We start from the raw sequence: 18,263 nt of genomic DNA, 5'->3' as shown, positions 1-18,263 counted from the left end.
GTCACTTGGCGGCTGTGTGCACCCAAACTGCATGGTTCCCCTGAAAATGCTCACAATAAACCGTTTAAACGATGACATTTCAATTTTAAAGTAAAAAAAAAAAAAAAACAAAACACACACACAAGAGACACCAGTACATTTTAAGATCATATGGCACAGGGGCGCCTGGGTGGCCCAGTAGGTTAAGCATCTGACTCCTGATTTCGGCTCAGGTCATGATCTCACAGTTCATGGGATCAAGCCCCACGTCAGGCTCTGTGCTGACAGCCCAGAACCTGCTGGGGATTCTCTCTCTCCCTCCATCCCTTCCCTGCTTGCTCTCTCTCCCTCTCTCAAAATAAATAAACGTTTAAAAAGATAACATGGCACAATTACAAAATAAGAGGCCAAAAGGAGACAGGTGTTTGGTAGATTTGACGGTTCAGGTGACAAGGACTATGAGGAATTCAGTGTGGAAGAAGATGGTAAGAGCACAATAAAAAGAATTTTCCCTCATTCACTCACTCAATAATTACATATCGAGCCCCAACCAAGAACCTCAGGCATGTAAAAGTTGAAAATGTTCATCTAGGAATCCGGTCCTCCTATCCTTTCTTTCGAAAATCTTAACTTTTGGACAGAACAAGACTTCACATTAGACTCTTTCTGGGTAACACAGAGCTTGAGACTGGGAAGAGCACGTGAAGCCCCGCACCAACCTGCTTGGAACCGCCAAATAAACTCTCTTCATTAATAGTAGTGAGGGGCCCACCTTTATCAACACAAATACCAAAACAGGGACAAAGTCATCTGCTCCGGGGACGGAGTCCTCATTGGCCAGACTCAGGAGGTTCATGATCGTGGAGCACATTCTCAGGATGCACTGCACTTTGTCCCGGGGCGTCTTGTAAGCACTTATTGTCCTGATTTCTGACTGTGCGGATGGCCATGGTGCCTCCCGAAGATAAACCTAAGCGAGATCACAAACAGACCCGAATCTTGAATTCAACAGCAACTACAGGAAGCGACCAGGACAACCTCCATGTCAGGAAGCAGAAGGGTAAGCTTGGTGCCTTTTCCTTTCTTCAGTAAAACCAGATTGTGGTTCCCTCCCTTCCACTAAGACTGAAGCTTAGTAAATTTTTAAATAATTTGCTTTGCATTTTCAAATGAATCAATCCTCCATTAATGGAGGAAAGGATATATGATAACACCAACCTAGACCTCATAAAATGCCAAACAATTATCTTTCTTAAATAGCTAGAATGGAACTTATCTACAAGGAGCAGCTGATTCTAAAAGTACAAACAAGCTACTTCTGAAGGAAAATATCGTAAAAATATGTTACCTTTGTTGCAGTAGTTCTAGAAAGAACAGATTAAAAAAAACCAAGGTAATTTATAAACTTATACTGACATTTCATTAGTGGGGACACTAATAAAACAACCAGAAAAGTCAAATACCTGAACTTTTCCATTATTTTGTAGACGTTGTATGACACTAACAGGTAACTTTGATGTCACATTCAGATTCAATTTGTTCCCCTGGAATAGCTGTCACATTCTGTGGAGTGCCACCAGATCCCTTACTCGAATGGGACATTTCTGCAGAAACCTGGCTATAAAAACATCCCTGGAGAGCAAGGCTGCTGCAGGCGGAGCAGGTGTAGGCAGAAGCCCCGCCCGCACGCTGAGTGGCATCTGGGCAGGGGCCCCTCAGTGCAGCCCTCCTCCTCCTCTCCCCAAGGCCCCTTCCATGCCAGGATATGTTAATCCTAGGACCTTTGAGAACTTTAAAGTTAGAAATACCTCGAATGCAAATTGTTCTGAACATGCATACGGCGTTATCAAGCAACTACTAATACTACATAAAACTGTATTACCTCTGGTATCTGCAGAGCTCTGTGATTTGCAGTCACTACTTTAGACAATCTCTGAATATGTTCATGAAGGACTCTGAAAACCCCAAAAACACATATGTAAATACATATTTCAGAAAAAAAGGCACATAAAAAATGTTTTTTTTTTCCAAAACATTTAAAACGTTAAGACTTCTTTCGAGATACAGATTACAATTACTGTTGAGACGCTTAGCTGTTAAGTATTCCCTCTTGTCAAAAATGTCTCACACTTAGGATCTCCTTAGAAATGCTGAGTGGGCTGAGGGGAGGCAAGGAGAGCAGGGAAGTCCTTCCTTCCCAGCCCAGTTCAGCATTCCAAAGGAGAAAGGGGAGGAGCCCTAGCCCAGAAGCCACCCGGACACACTAATTAGTAAAAAGCACAGAGGAAGTAGAGGGATTAAAAGCCAGAAACCAAAGACCACAGAAGCTCAGACAGAGAAGGGACTCTGAAAACACTCAACCTCTCTCCTATTTCATAGATGAAAATAATCAGGCTTAGACAGGTGAAAGGCTTGCCTGAGGTCACACAAGGGTTAGCAGCAGGCGCTAAACCCAGCCTTCCTGGCTTCTACTGTTTTTTCCGGAGCACTGGTTAACTGTGCACTCTATAAAACCTGAAGACATGCCACGGAGGAGAGGGTACCCAATACTGCTCTTTGCAGGAAATACAGTTTGAATGCCCCTACTCCCATTTATCCCATTCTGGAAGCTAAAAACTGGTCTCCGGAAAGAAAATATGTCCTATTTGGTGAATGAGGCACAGAAGCCGGGGTGTGCCTCTTAACGTTTATTTATTTTTGAGAGAGAGAGACACAGAGCGTGAGCGGGGGAGGGGCAGAGAGAGGGAGACACAGAATCCAAAGCAGGCTCCAGGCTCCAAGCTGTCAGAACAGAGCCCGACGTGGGGCTCGAACCCACGAACCGTGAGATGACCCGAGCCGAAGTCGGATGCTCAACTGACTGAGCCCCCCAGGCGCCCCATGGGGTGTGCCTCTTAGACTATGAAGAGCGGGAGAGGCAGGCTAGAACAACCCTAACCCATTCACAGAAGAGTGAGTGCTCTCAAACATACATGTAAGACCTTAGCATTTCTGTGAAAGAAAGCTTCTATTAACCATTCATGACTCATCCTGAGGTCCTATCACATGGACCCCTTGAGAGTCACTGGCACAGTAAGCCGGTATTACTGCTGGGGACAGAGTAGCCACCTCAACATGGCAGAAACAGGGCTGTGAAGCAGTGTTCAAGAAAGTGCAAGAGAGGGAAAATGAAAATGAGAAATCACCCATAGTCTTATTACCCCAAATATAACCACGGTTACCACTCCAGGTTTCTTTTTTTTTTTTTTTTTTTTTTTTTTTCAGGATAAATTTTTTTTAGGATTACTTTTTAAAACCAGCTTTGGGGCGCCTGGGTGGCGCAGTCGGTTAAGCGTCCGACTTCAGCCAGGTCACGATCTCGCGGTCCGTGAGTTCGAGCCCTGCGTCGGGCTCTGGGCTGATGGCTCAGAGCCTGGAGCCTGTTTCCAATTCTGTGTCTCCCTCTCTCTCTGCCCCTCCCCCGTTCATGCTTTGTCTCTCTGTGTCCCAAAAATAAATAAAAATGTTGAAAAAAAAATTAAAAAAAAAAAAAAAAAAACCAGCTTTATCGAGACATGACTCATACATCATAGATTTCCAGATATTTTTTGATATTCAAACATACAGCTTTTCATTCTTAATAAATAAATAATGAGCATACAGAAGTCAAGCCCTGTGCCTGATGCTGGGACAGAGTGGTAACTAACAGCATTATGTTCCTGCTCTCTCCAGTGGAGGAGAGAAGCGTTCACCAGATGACCACACACAGCAGGGATCACTAAGGGGGTGATTCTGCCCCTCCCCTCCTCCCGAGGGACATCTGGCAATGTCTGGAGACATTCTGGTTCTTACAACTGGTGGGGAACTACCAGCATCTCCTGTGTACAGACCAGAGATGCTGCCAAACATCCTGCAAGGCACACAGCAGCCTCCCACACCAAGGAGTTACCTGGCCCCACGTGCCAGTAGTGCCAGGCCGAGGAACTGTGACTCTACCAGATGTGAAACCCCAACAGTGGCAAGTGCTAAAGAAAGGTACGCAGGTCCGAGAGAGCCCTGCCAGGGACTGACCCTGGTCAGAAAGGTCAGAAGAGTGGTGCTGCAGTCAAGACGTGAAGGATAAGGAAGAGCAGGAAGAGGAAAGAAGGGGAGAACAGCGAAGACAGAATAGCAGCAGGGCCTTCCAGGAAGGCCATACCGATTGATATGCCCTCCGGCCCAATTCCCCACTCCCTGAAAACAGAGTGCTATCCTTCTTTCTCCCTTGTCACTCAGATGGGGGAAAATGATAGCATGCACTGCCTTTACTGGCATCGCTAAGTCTCATGCACAGCTTGTGTAAAACACGGGACTGGCTGATGTACCCCCACGTGGTCAACACAGGTGCGGTAAACATGGGAGTGCTCACTGGTCACGAAGTATGTCCCCATCCTGGTTAGGGTAGAAAGCAAGCTTGAAAATCCGATTCATCACACTTCGTTCAATGGCCAGCTGAGCATCCTGAAGCTGCTCCTCACTCGCGTTCTGCCATATGACGTCCTGGGCCATTGCACCATAAAGGAACTGCAGAAAATCCTCTACCTGAGCAGTTTTATCATCAGCTGCTGTGAGTTTCTGAAAGTCTCCAATGCAAAATAATGATTTTTTATAATATACTATCTGAATAATCTTAAAAAGGAAATTACAGAAATCATTTTAATCACTAGCTCTGCATGTATTATGTTCTTAAAGCCAAAAGTGTATATGGATATGGCTTATTTTAGGAGAATGTGGTCAGATCATTAAAATCAGAAGATACGTAAGAAATATGCAAAAGTTTAAAAGCAAGGGGTTTGTCATAAAAATGACATACTTTGAAAAAAAAAAGGTTTTTTTGACTTTAAGAAAAAAAATAAAAATTTAAAAACGATATAAAAATGACATACTTTCACTAATGTATAGACTTACTGAATCTCTACACTGTACACCTAAAACTAATATAACACCATATATATATTAATTATAGTGTAATTTAAAAAATTAAAAAGTTAAAAGCTTTTTAAAAATGATATGCTTTATTTTTAAATGTGAGAAAAACATACACAGGATCCAAAACTCTAACCAATTTTCCCAATTTTGTATAAACTACAGATATTCGATCCAGGATAAAAATGGAATGTATTGGTTGGACGTTAAGGTTTAATTAAGAATCCATAAAACACGTGGGAGTTTAAGGGACTACTTGTAGACATGCAGATACTCAAATTAGCAAAACAAAAATTTCCAAATCTCCCCGCGAATCCATGGCTGAAGAGATGCTTCAACTAAAGGTCTTTAGTTACCTTGAATGAATTCCCTGATCTTCTTTTCTTTGCTCTCAAGCAGCAACCTTACACAGACGGTGGTAAAGTATCGATTGGCCACCTCTTTGTCCCGCAAGACCCTTTGCAGTAGCCTTTCCAGGTGAGCCTGCGTGGTCTGCAGTCCTTGCCGACAGCGAGTGAGATAAGCAATATAGGGGGCCCTTTTCCTAAAAGGAAATATGCTTTGCAGGACATCACATACGTACAGTGCACACTTTTTTGGAGACTAAGAGTCTTAATTTTTTCTCTCATAGACTTTGGTTTTACCAATTAGCCATGTCAGGCTGCAGACAACTGTCTTGAGGACTAATAATGCTGCCTGCTTAAGAAACAGAACCATTGTGCGTATTTGTGAAGAATAACGTCTACTCGGCTGAACACTTAGCTACCCAACTCACTAAATGTTAAGTCCCTTGGCATCGTTGGTCTATTTTATATTGGCCCACAGTCTCCATGTTGGTAGGATAGGACCTCATACTTCACAGGAAATTGATAGCTATAGAAGACTAAAATAATTACAAAATATAGGTTAATACACCACTAGACCATTAAACATATCATCAATTATTTACTTATAGTCTAATTGTAACAATCATTAAAGTGCCCATTCCCTAAGCCCAGGGGCCTCTTCATTTCCCAAGGATCTCTATTACATTCTTCTCCTGAACTGTTAGCAAAGGGCTAGCAGCAGACAGAGGGCAGCAATTTTTAGGCCTACTCCTTCCCTACTCCAGGAAATAGTTTTTCCTATCACCCCGAAAAAAAGGAGAAGGATATCCTAGCTATTCTGGCCTCACCTCTGCTAGCACGGCTTCTGTGCAAAGCTGAAGGAAACTGAATTTCTCTGTTAGTCAGAACTGCTCATTTACAACTACACTTCCAGATAAATATCCAAATGTGTTCGTCATCCAGGTAAACACAGCCAAGCACATTGCAGTAAGCCCAGATTCACTTGTGAAATAAAAAAAGACACTTGGAGCTGAAAATAGGCTGACAAGTGAAGCAAGCTGGGTATTTACCTATAGTCCTCGGCAATAGAGGCCAGCAGTTTCCTACAAGTTCTGTTATCAAAGCGGCACACACAGCGCATAGTTTCTTGAAGTTGAGCCATTAAGTTCTTATCTTGTAGGTTAATTGCTTCAGCTATTTGAACTTTTAAGAAGCATACAATTTCATTGTCTAAACAAACAAACAACAGAATTCTGTTATTGTTGAGAATTTCCATTGTATACCATCCCTCAGCCTTTGGGATATCCCATTCTGCTCTACCATGGATCAGCAGAACTAAACCATATGGAATTGTTACACAGCTTAAATACAGTGGAATACAGGCGGTTTCATATGATCCAACCTATAAATACAGGAAAAACTTACCTTCTGGGTCTGTGTGGTCTGGTAGACCATTCCTTGTTGAATGGGTTAGCACTGGGAAAGCAACGGAATCCGCAGAGCAAAGAGCAAGTCTCAGTTTCTTTTTTGCATCTCTGAAGAATGAACCAAAAGTACATTAATTTCTTTATCCAGAGATGGTCATATTTTATGAACACTCACTATACAAACTAATATGCTACCTCAGGACTCAGATGTTTCGAGCAGAAATAAATAAAAAATTAATTTTTAATTTACTGACAGCTCACTTAAAGGAACAGGCTTTACCTGTTACCCGAGGAGCAAGGCTATATAAAAATGCTCTGAGCAAGGACTATTCTGTAAAGTCACCAGAATCAAACAAATCCTTTTGGACCCTGTAACATAAACCAAATCCCACAACGGCCACTGGGAGGAGAATGAGAAAGCGCCATGATGCCAGGGTCAGGAGGGACCACAGAAGTCACCAGAACCATCTCACCATCCAAACTAAGAACACTGTCCACCAGGTCTCCTGAGAAAGGTTGATCTTGACACAAGACAAGCTGACCACTCGACAAGAAGCCCTTTCTATCACTCTACTGCTTGAAACTGCGGCTGACCCTACCACCCACTTGGTCTCCCCCAGCATTTCCCATGTGGGCAGGGAGCTTGGGGTCTGCAAAGGCACTGCCACTTGTTTCATTTAAAGGACGTATGTGGTCCCTGTGAGCACACGAGGTGGATGTTTTCTCACTCCTGAATTAAAGTGTTTGATGTATGGAATCCAAAGTGAAGCAAGGTTTTCTCAGGAAACTGCATTTCATTCATTCTCTCTGCTTTATACTTTTTTTTTTTTTTTTGGTTTGGTTTTTTTCTTTTAAGAGAGAGAGCACAAACGAGGGAGAAGGCCAGAGGGATAATCTTGAGCAGGCTCCACACTCAGCACAGAGCCTGATGTGGGGTTCGATCCCACAACCATGGGATCAGGACCTGCGCCGAAATCAAGATTCAGATGCTCAACTGAACGAGCCACCCAGACGACTCCCCTGCTTTATACATTTACTAGATGGCTCAATGAATCCTGACTTGCAGTGACAACAGTGCTGATGCAAAGTCCAAACCCACAAATTCGCAATCCTCTCAAAGAAATACCTGTACGAAAAAGCGGAGTCCTGAGGGTGGGCCGCTTGGCTCGCGGAGTCCGGGAGATCATCAGCCGACATGTTCTGCAGCGTTTCCTCACGAGGAGAGTCCTGTGCACTCTCACCATCACCCATGACCTCTACACAAACCCACCCCCAGAGAGGATAAGCAGGTTAACCTGGGGGCCTAGCACTAGTACGTGTTCAGAGCAACTCAACAATAAATTTGCACTGTGCTTTTCAGCCGGAGTGCTTTGAGAAAGAAGGAAAAGCACTTCATTTAAACAAGCTGATAGCAATGACAATAAATCAAGGGAGCAGTTGTTGAGAAGTGAATGATTTTTACTTCCTGTACCAATCTTAACTCAAAACAACAAACGTCTGTGACTAAACAGATAATGCTCTAATCAGATTCACTGAACCACAGAACCAAGAGGAGCCTCAAAAATCACTCTACATAAAACCCTCTTTTATAGACATGGGGTCTTGCCCAATCAGAAAGTGGCTTGCTGTAAAAGCCCTGGGCTAGCTGGCTGCTGAGGTGAACCACGCACCCTAGTAAGGAGGCTGGGAGACCTGAGCACCCTTCCCACTGCCCAAGAATGAGCTGGGACGAACTCACAAATGCAGCCAGGACAGATCTGTGGTTCCCACAGCGGTTTTTATGTTTCTAATTAACCAATTTAGAGAATATGTTCATGTACAAAATCAAAAGGGATAAAAATTCATTAATATAATAAAGATCCTGTCCTTACATGGGCAAATATGTTTATTAGGAGATAATTTAAAATGCTTCAGGAAAAAATACATGGAGAGAAGGTGGCAAAATGTTAACACCTGATAAAGGTAGAGGGAATATGGACCTCCACTGTACTATTCTTTCAAATCTTTTGTTATTTATTTTTTCAAAATAATAAGTATGGGAAGTTCTCCTCTACTCCGGCTTCCCATTGTGCTCCCTATGAATTTCCCTTGAGCCAGCTCACATTACAGGTTTGTCAGATTCTTCCAGAGACACTGTGCACATACAAGCATAAACACATGTGCATACAATTTATGCTTTTATATACTTTTCCTCTCCTCTTCATCATGGGGATTATACCATATTTTTCTGAACACTATTCAAAGTAGCTATTAAAAAGCTACTTTTTATTCAGATCACTTTTTTCACTGTGATACTAAAGTTAGTACAGTTGACCCTTGAACAACACAGGTTTGAAACGCATGGGTGCACATATACATGGATTTGCTTTCCTTATTTTTTTTTTTAATTTTATTTTTAAGCAATGTCTACACCCAAAGTGGGGGCTCAAACTCACAACCCCAAGATCAAGAGTCATAGGCTCTTCCGACTGAGCCAGTCAGGCACCCCTACATGGATTTTTTTCAATAAATACATACGGTACTGTGACTGTATTTCCTTAACAATGATTTCCTTAACAACACCGTCTTTCCTCTAGCTTACTTTACCGTAAGAATACAGTGTATTAAATGTGTAACATGCAGATATGTGTTAACTATTTGTTACCGTTAAGGTTTCCAGTCAACAGCAGGCTATTAGCAGTTAAGTTTTGGGGGAGTCAAAAGTCACATATAAGTTTTTAACTATGCAGGAGGTTGGTGCCCCTACCCCCTTTCCCACCCCCACCCCCACACTGTTTAGGGTTAACTATATTCAAATCTTTATCATGATTATCACCTGTACTTTCATAGTTTGCCATTGCTCCTTCACTGGGGCTGGTTCGTTTAATGGCATTCCTGTATTTGTCCAGAATATCCTCAGCGACCTGAGCTTGTGCACTGAGTCTAGGGCTGGGATCATCTGCAGGGGAAAGGAGAGTGAGAGAATTAGCTTCCCTTGGTTTGCACCAACTCTGATGTTAGTATGATACCAGTAGCATAATCCCAAAGACGGATTAGGAGGTGAGACTTAAAAAGAGCACATATCTCAATGTTAAGAGGCACCATGCAGCTGCCTGCTCGTCCCATTTCTAGGTCTGAGAGCCTTGCCAAAGCACGCAATTGGGAGGATTAGCTCCACTTTCTCATCATCGCCAAAATTCTGCATGATGGTGTTAAGAAATTCAGTGCAGACTAAATGGATGATGGGTTTCTAAAGTGCTTATAACTCAAGTCACTGTTATTAGCAATGCACGCTAACAGAACTTCCAACAATGCATTGTTATAGGCAGATTCATTTATTCAGACATCTCCATGCTGAAGGGTAAAAAAAAGTATCAAATTTAGAATTAATCCCTTTTAAGTAATAAAAAAAAATGCCTTCTTCCATTCTTGCTGTATGACTTTCTCTCTCTACACATTTCAAACCTTTAGATATTAATATTCTGTCTCACTAAATCTGACCACGACAGTGAAGCTGCTGGAAGAGAGCACTTTTGTGAATCTAGCCACTGCTGGAGAGTGCTGGAAATGTACCCGGGGTACAGGGAGAAAAAACTTATCACAATCACAGATGTAGCACTGTTTACTTTCAGGACCATTATCCTGTCAGCAAAATCAGCACACTGAAATGTGTTCCTGGAGCCTAAGATGGCAGAATCATTAATTAACAGTCATCAAAGCAAAGAGCTGCTACAGATCCATGGGACAAAATAAAGTTCTATAGTGAAATGCAAACTCCTGACATAGATCCAGACCAAGCAGGTAACCACAAATGTCCGTATTCTGGTAGAATCCCATTTTTCAAGAAGTCTAACAACACATAAAAAATCACTAGATTATATATGTGTGTGCGTAATAGCAGCTAATAATAATAGCAGCTAACATTTCTTGAGCACTTACCACATGCCAGAAACTGTGCTAAGCACCTTTTACGAACAATCTCAATCATCACAACAACCCTACAGGGAGGTACTTTTATCACCTTCACTCTCTAGAGGAGGAAATCAGGTATAGAAAGGTTAAGCAGTATATGCTCATGGGCTCTTCCGTTTCCATGGAAAATAAAATTTAGTATCCATGTCTCTGTACAATTGCAGTAAATTACAGAAAAAGAGGATTTCCAAAGTAATTGAATCTTTCTGCTGTAATGGTATTTGAATTCATGAGAAAAGAGTTCTAATAAAATCTGATCTTCAAAATGTAAACTGATAAAACATCTATCATTACAAAATCTTTCTTTGGAAGGGGAGTACCTTTTTGCTATTGGTTTTGAGTGCTGTTGAGGGCTCTGAAAAAGGGAATAAAATTTGGCTAATCGTAAAGCCATAATGTCACTTATAACCTCTAATTCTATGCCGTTCTTAAGAATTTTTTCCAGGAAGGGGTACCTGGGTGGCTCAGTAGGTTAAGCATCTGACTTGACCTCAGCTCAGGTCATCATCTCACAGTTGGTGGGATCGAGCCCCACATTGGGCTTGGTGCAGACAGTACAGAGCCTGCTTGGGATTCTCTCTCTTCCTCTCTCTCTCAAACATTAACAATTAAAAAAAAAAAGAATTTTATCCCAGGAAAATAATGGAAATAAACAAAAAATGCTGTATATACGAAGCTGTGAGCATTATTTTCACAGTAAAAAACTGGATACCATTTAAGTATCCAAAAGTAAGAGAACATTCAGGAGGCCATAAAATGATATGACAGATTATCTGTGAGTCACTACAAATTATTAAAAACCAACCATGTCTAGCAGAAACTGGAGAGGGTTTATGAAATCACATTTGGTGAAAGAAGGATGCAAAGTTACACACATAATCTGATTCAGTCATGAAAAAGCCACATACAAATATGGAAAGACTGGGAAAGAACATGGAAAAAAAAAAAAAAAGAACAGTTAGGGTGACTGGATTATGGACAGACTGTTAAGAAATATCCTTTCATAACATTTAAAAATTGTTTTAACGATAATTTTCAACAGGTAACTAATTAGAACTGGGTAGAAATATTTCTACATTAGTAGGGAATCTAAGTTGCTTGAATCAAATACAAAGAAAATGAAGTATCTTATGGAAAAAAACTTACCCTACTTAGCTTCTAGATTAGGCACCAAGAACCAAGAAATATGTTTGCCCAAAGACACAAGTAAAAAATAACTTATAACTTCTCCAATGACTGATTCGACATTTTAAAAACAGATTTCATTATAAGAATTTCCCTCCATAAATGCTAGTGGTGTTCTAATACTAGGAACACGGACAGGAAACAAATGTTTCCAATTCTTCTCAATCAGACTGTAATTCCTGAAGAAGACGGGACATGTGATTTGACTTAATAACTACAACACTTAGCACAGTGCCTGGCACGAGTCAGATGTTCAGAAAGTATCTGCTGATTGAATAAGAGAGGCCTGCTGGCTCTCGCACAGAACCATGGCCTGGAAGCCCAGCTCCTGCTCTCCAAAGCCCTTCATTCCCACAAAGTCACCTCACCAGACGGTATGCTAGACCATGGAAATACATCCAATTAGAAGGAGCCAGATATTAGAATAACATGCATTAAAATGGGATTCTACCTGTACTATACTGAGCTCTCTGAGGAGGATGTTCTTTGGAAACCTATGCCATTTTTTAATAAAAATCTTCATTTTAACTAAGTGGGATAACATAATTGAAAAATCAAGGTAAGAAAAAAAGGAGGTGAGAAATTAATTTCCCTCTAGATGCTCTACAGTCCTCGGAAACAGTACAAAGCTATCAGACTCAAGGTTGGGTCATTAACACTACTCCTCAAACTCATTCCTTTTAGGGTGCTCATTCATAATATGCCAAACAGAAAGCTGCAAAAATACAAATGCTGAATAAAGTAAAACCCAACCCCTAGGTGTCTTTTCCTTGGGCCAGACAGCAATGTTAAAAGGATTCAAGCTGTAAAAAACTGGCAAAGTTCATAAATTTATGATACTGTTTGAACATTTTATCACACAAAAAGGAAACGATTAGGTCAAGCAGAATTTCCCTATGATCCCGAATAATCAAGAACTATAGATGGAAATAAATTTAGAATTCTCTGATCAACATTAGCAAAACTATACAATCAACGTTCCAAAGATGTGGCATGCATCGCACTAGAACCATCACCACACTTTCCTAAAAGGCACTGCGTGTCATCATCCCACTGACATGTCGAGTTGTAGGGAATGCCTAGAGGCCCAGGATCGGGAGCCTCCTCATAAACAGAAGTTATGATAATGAGGATGATGATGGTGGTGGCGGTCTGCAGGAAGAGCACACTGAGATTCACTGTGGCCACCAACTGGATACCACAGAGCTATGAAGAACATACTCCCCACTGTACACACACAAACACATTCTTCTAGAAAGGCAACGCTTATGGCACCCAAGAAAAAGTGTTATGAAATATGTGCTCTGGGAATGAAGGAGCCAGGAAGTCCATGGTCTACAAACCTGTGAGTGTTGAGAATCTGTCAGGCCCCAGATCATCTTTGTCTTTTTCTTGTTTTTCTTTCTTTCTAAATGGTATAGGAGCTGGAAATTAAATAAAGTCAGTAGTGTGACATATAACATACTGCACTACTCGGAAGACAGCAGTCATTTTGGAGTATTAACTGGTGTGCCAACATTTCTAAGTGAAAGGAAGGTGAAAAGTTTAAAAGCTAAGAAATCCCGAGTGTCAACTGATAATCGTTCTTAAGATAGCATTGAAGGTTCTTACAGAAGCTCGCAGAATCTGCTTTGGGGTCATCTGCCACAGGAAGAATGATTTAATTCGAATCTATTGGGACTAAATCAAAACCACTGCCTCTTAACCTCTGCTCAAAAACAACACACTCAAAGCTCTCAGTCTCATTCTCTCCTCATCAAGTGGGCTTGAGTGCGGCGTGAAAGCAGTGTTCCTCAGCTCCTGAGTGCCACAGTGCCGAGAAGAGGCCTTCAGAAGAAGTCCCTAGCTTTAATCCTGGACGATCTCTCCTTGCAGGAAGAGACGCTTTTGTCAACTCAATTCTCAATATCTACTGGTACAATGCCAGGCTATTCACAAGGAAAAAAAAAAAAAAGAGAAAGCAAATAAAACGATTTTATACAACTGCCTTCCAAAATACTCACTAATATTCAGGATATAAACATTCTCAACGAACATAACCATAAAAAGCTTAAGTTATTCCAGGAATGTAAAGGATAAATTTTCAATGTTTAATTACCAATAGCATCCCTTTTTCCTGCAATAATTATTAGCAATACATATGTCAAAAGTCCTATCTTTAACTTCAACAATATATGATATTTAAACAGCCGTCACCTGCCTGACTTCCACGTATGAAACCACTACCACTTCATGCAATGAACAAGAACTATCATTTCTAAAGGTCTGTCTTAGCATTCACCTGAGTGAAACCATTTTCTATACCCTCAAAACAGCTAGAAACTTAGGTCCAGCAAGCCTCACAGAGAAGTTGACATATTGGCTCTCTGGAAGAGATTTGGGGGCTTTGCTTCTTGTTGCTAATATAATTCTAATATTTTATAAAATTACCTTTAGGCATGGCAGAAACAAAACGTTTTCTCCACCAAGGTCTGTTCCTGTCTGATTTCTCATCATCGCTATCTTTGCGTTCTTCAGTCTGTAGAAAAAGTTTGATGCTTTATTTGGAGTTGGACAGCAGGATAAATTACTATGAAAAGGATTTCAGTTTGTCTGTGAAATACAAAAACCACTCGTGTTTGTCTTAAAAGCAAACTGTTCTTATTGCTTCTGAAATATGGAAGTACACCTTTTAAGCACCAGACTATGATCTGCTTGAGGGCAGGCACTATCTCATTACTGTTAATAAACTGAAACCTTAATACAGAGCCTAGCATACAGCAGGCACTCAATAAATACTTAGGGAAGGTGCAAGCGTAATGCAAATAAAGTCTAGAGGGGTAGCAGAGACGACAGCAGTAGTAGCACCAATAAAACTGAGTATGCACTGCGTGACAAATATTGAGTGTAAGGATATATATAGTCCCATTTAAACCTCACAGTCACCTTAGGAGATAAATACTACTATTAAACTTTTTATAGATGAGAAATAAGGGGCTAAAAAAGGTTATCTCCCCATCTTCCCCAAAGTTACATAGTCTGCCTGTGGCATAGCTGGGACTCAAACCCAGATCCAACCAACTTCAGAGTTCTTGTTTTGATCACCAATTATAATGAGTTATTAAGATCACATGTCAAAGAGCAGAAACTGTTATTCCTTACTGGCCTATCATGTGGCCTCAGACAAATCATTCACTTTCTCAACTCAGAAGGAAACTGTAAGGTTTAAATGAAATTAAATAAAAAATTGCTTGCAGAAAAGTTAAAAGTGTCACAAAAATGCATAATATATTACTACAAAAGCAAAACAGTACAGGTTTCCCATGGACCACAGTTGTGGACAAACTAGATGGAGAGATCACCCTTAATCATGACTACTGTCTGTCCTTCCTCTTAGATTTATATATGCCATGTTAATTTCAGATAACCAGACAGCCAGGTAGATAGAACACTAAAGCTGACCACAATCAGCACAATTCTTCGATATGGCCTGTGTCCCATACCTCTCCTCTTGAGGAGTCCTTACTCGGGGATGAAGATGATGAATGAGGTGCAGCCACCAAAGAAGTAGCACCAATGGCTGCAGCTGGAGGGAGTTCTCGTTCTTCGTTCCCTGGACGTCGGTTCCAGCTGGGATCGCTCATAGGTCGCCGGGCAGATGAGACTATATCAGAGCTCCTGCTGCGAACTAATCTTTCAGGGTATGAATGCCTTTGCTTGAATGCTTCCATCTCAGCTGGAGTTAAAACATGGGAACCAAAATTTGGCAACCTGGCCTCATTTCCTCCCACAGCTCCTTCCAGGATTGGGGGATCTGGTGGTGGATGCGATGGCCTGGCATAGTGAACCTTTGGCCTTACCACAGCAGAAGCCCCTGGAACAAGAGGAAAAAAAGTTTGCAACTGAGACAGAACTAGGCATTTTAATGCCAAAAAAGGCATTAACAAAGGATTTTGGCTCTGTTCTCCTGCCCAGGGTAAGAGTCAAAAAGCTCATTTGACTAGTTTACCTTCATGTGAAGACAGTGGATCAAACATGGCAAGTAGAGACTCGGACTGAGAAGGAGGAGAGGTCAGCTGGTGGGCACCTAAAACAAACAGGCAAACTGTAAGAAATCAGAACTCATCACTCAGTAAGAGTTCCTACACAGTGAAAAAGGTTCTAGCATTCTTCCAAGGTTTTCCTTTTCTGATCAATAAAACCTGAGGGGCATATCAGGGAAAAAAAAACAAAAAGAATGTGGGGTACCTGGGTGGCTTGGTCAGTTAAGCATCCAACTCTGGATTTCAGATCGTCATGATCTCATGGTTCGTGAGTTCGAGCCCACTTCGGGCTCTGCCCTGACAGGGAGGAGCCTGCTTGGGATTCTCTCTCTGCCCCTCCCTTGCTTGCTTGGTCCTCTTTACTCTCTCTCAAAATAAATAAATAAACAAACATGAAAGAAAGAAAGAAAGAAAGAAAGAAAGAAAGAAAGAAAGAAAGAAAGAAAGAAAGAAAGAAAGAAAGAAAGAAAGAAAGAGGGAGGGAAAGAAAGAAGGAAAGAAAGAAAGAAAGAAAGAGAGAGAGAGAGAGGGAGGGAGGGAGGGAGGGAGAAAACAAGGCACCTGGGTGGCTCAGTTGGTTAAGTATCTGGCTTTTGATTTCAGCTCAGGGCATGGACTTGCAGTTTGTGAGATCGAGCCTCACGTTGGGCTCTAAGCTGATAGTGCGGAGCCTGCTTGCGATTCTCTCTCTCCCTCTCTCTCTGTGACTCTTCCCTGCTCGTGCACACTTTCAAATGGAACAAACAAACATTTAGGGGGCACCTGGGTGGCTCAGTTGGTTAAGCATCCAACTTCAGCTCAGGTCATGATCTCACAGTTCGTGAGTTCAGGCCCCGAATCGGGCTTTGTGCTGACGGCTCAGAGCCTGGAGCCTGCTTCGGACTCTGTGTCTCCTTCTCTCTCTGCCCCTCCCCCGCTTGTGCTCTGTCTCTGTCTCTCAAAAATAAATAAACGTTAAAAAAATTTTTTTTAAGTAATAATAAAAAAAAAAAGAACCTAATATATTCTGATTACTTCAAATTCATGGTATGTTTTTATCTACCTACATGGATTTTAATGACATTTAAGTGGTCTAGCATCCACATGTTGATTACTTTTAATGGCCAAACTGTATTATATTTAATGTAAAGAGTAGAGCCAAAAAATGTAAATCACATCAAAATCTTCAGAATGTCACAACTTCCCTGAGTCTCGTCTTCCTTCTACCTATAAAAATAAGGGGAATATTACCTAGAAGAAGTATAAATAGAAAGTTGTAAAATTTGAAATTCTGATATTGCTCTCAGCAAATGACTATAAAAGAACTCATAACAAAAATGAATAATACTACATTACACCACAAAACAAACTCGAAGTATTTTCAGCTACAGAGTAAAAATGACTCCTCTAAGCATATGTCTACACAGCCAAAATCAGAAATATTGAAACAGCTAATTAAATATGCAGAGGCTAAAATTTTTAAATATATAAAAGAAACTATTACTCTAAACTTTTTGAGTCTGAGCTCTTTCATGATAATGAATGCTAGTACTTGGATTTTAAGCCTTTTGATTCTTCTTTTGTTCTAGGTCTTATATTCACCTTCCTTTATTAAAATTATAAAAATAGTGTATTGTTATGAAAGGCAGCTTAGAATATCAGTTCTAACATTTTGGTCTTAGGACTCTCTCACATTCTTTTGTTGTTGTTGTTAGGACACTTTGACATTCTTAAAAACTATTGCCCCTCAGAGCCTATTTATGTTGGTTGTGCCTATTGATAGTTACCATATCATAAATTACAACTGAAAACAAACATAAATATTTATATATTAATTCATTTAAACATATCCATTAAATGGTAACACAAATAACTCTTTTTTAATGAAAAAGTATTTCCCAAAGTAAAAAACAAGTAGAGTGACACTTTTACATTTTTACGAATTCCTTTAACATGTGGCTTAACAGAACACCTCTGGATTCTCATATGCTTCTACTTTCAATCTGTTGCGGTATGTATTCTGGTTGAAGTATATAAAGCTGGCCTCACGCAGACATGTAGTTGGAAATGGGAAGATATTTTAATATAACAGCCTTTTCAGATAACTGTGGACATTCTTCTGTGCTACCACACCAAATCTTGACAAGGAATATTTTAAAGGTAAGCTACAATTTGGAATGTGACACCAAATCAATGAACTTTTTGTACTCTGTTACATTAAAATTAGTTGGTCTGTGTTTCTTGCACTTTAAATGATTTTTGTAACATCATGTATTGATCACCTGGAAAATATTGGTTTAATTAGATATACAGATCTTCCACAGGTTGACACATTTCAATACATAATATTAAAAAACCACAATCTTAATAATACCTCCAATCTCCCCAGAAAAGTCTTTACGTATCAGAAAGCTGTCAAGGTCATGGAGGTGGATACAAGTTTTCCGAAA

General features: G+C 40.7%; 1 protein-coding gene across 5 annotated transcripts in view; it reads right to left on the bottom strand.

Moving 5' to 3' along the window:
- Window positions 1–18,263, bottom strand: part of GAPVD1 (GTPase activating protein and VPS9 domains 1) — a 76,953-nt gene that overhangs the window by 5,795 nt on the left and 52,895 nt on the right. For 2 of the 5 annotated variants that reach the window (XM_047069497.1, XM_047069504.1), the window contains exons 14-25: window positions 15,801–15,878; window positions 15,295–15,665; window positions 14,243–14,330; window positions 13,156–13,236; window positions 9,492–9,614; window positions 7,803–7,932; window positions 6,675–6,784; window positions 6,320–6,479; window positions 5,280–5,467; window positions 4,367–4,580; window positions 1,862–1,934; window positions 752–949 (exon numbers count right to left, since the gene is read on the bottom strand). In XM_047069497.1, the coding sequence (XP_046925453.1) occupies window positions 752–949; window positions 1,862–1,934; window positions 4,367–4,580; window positions 5,280–5,467; window positions 6,320–6,479; window positions 6,675–6,784; window positions 7,803–7,932; window positions 9,492–9,614; window positions 13,156–13,236; window positions 14,243–14,330; window positions 15,295–15,665; window positions 15,801–15,878 (1,814 nt within the window). Of the gene's footprint in view, window positions 1–751; window positions 950–1,861; window positions 1,935–4,366; window positions 4,581–5,279; window positions 5,468–6,319; window positions 6,480–6,674; window positions 6,785–7,802; window positions 7,933–9,491; window positions 9,615–13,155; window positions 13,237–14,242; window positions 14,405–15,294; window positions 15,666–15,800; window positions 15,879–18,263 lie in introns of those variants that run through there. The other 3 variants (XM_047069511.1, XM_047069515.1, XM_047069520.1) reach the window with 2 other exon arrangements.

The sequence above is a fragment of the Lynx rufus genome, unplaced genomic scaffold (genome assembly GCF_022079265.1).
Source record: "Lynx rufus isolate CCGP_SWC_20201006 ecotype Redwood Valley unplaced genomic scaffold, mLynRuf1.p SCAF_10, whole genome shotgun sequence".
Classification (NCBI taxonomy): domain Eukaryota; kingdom Metazoa; phylum Chordata; class Mammalia; order Carnivora; family Felidae; genus Lynx; species Lynx rufus.
This window is presented reverse-complemented; position numbering and strand designations above follow the sequence as displayed.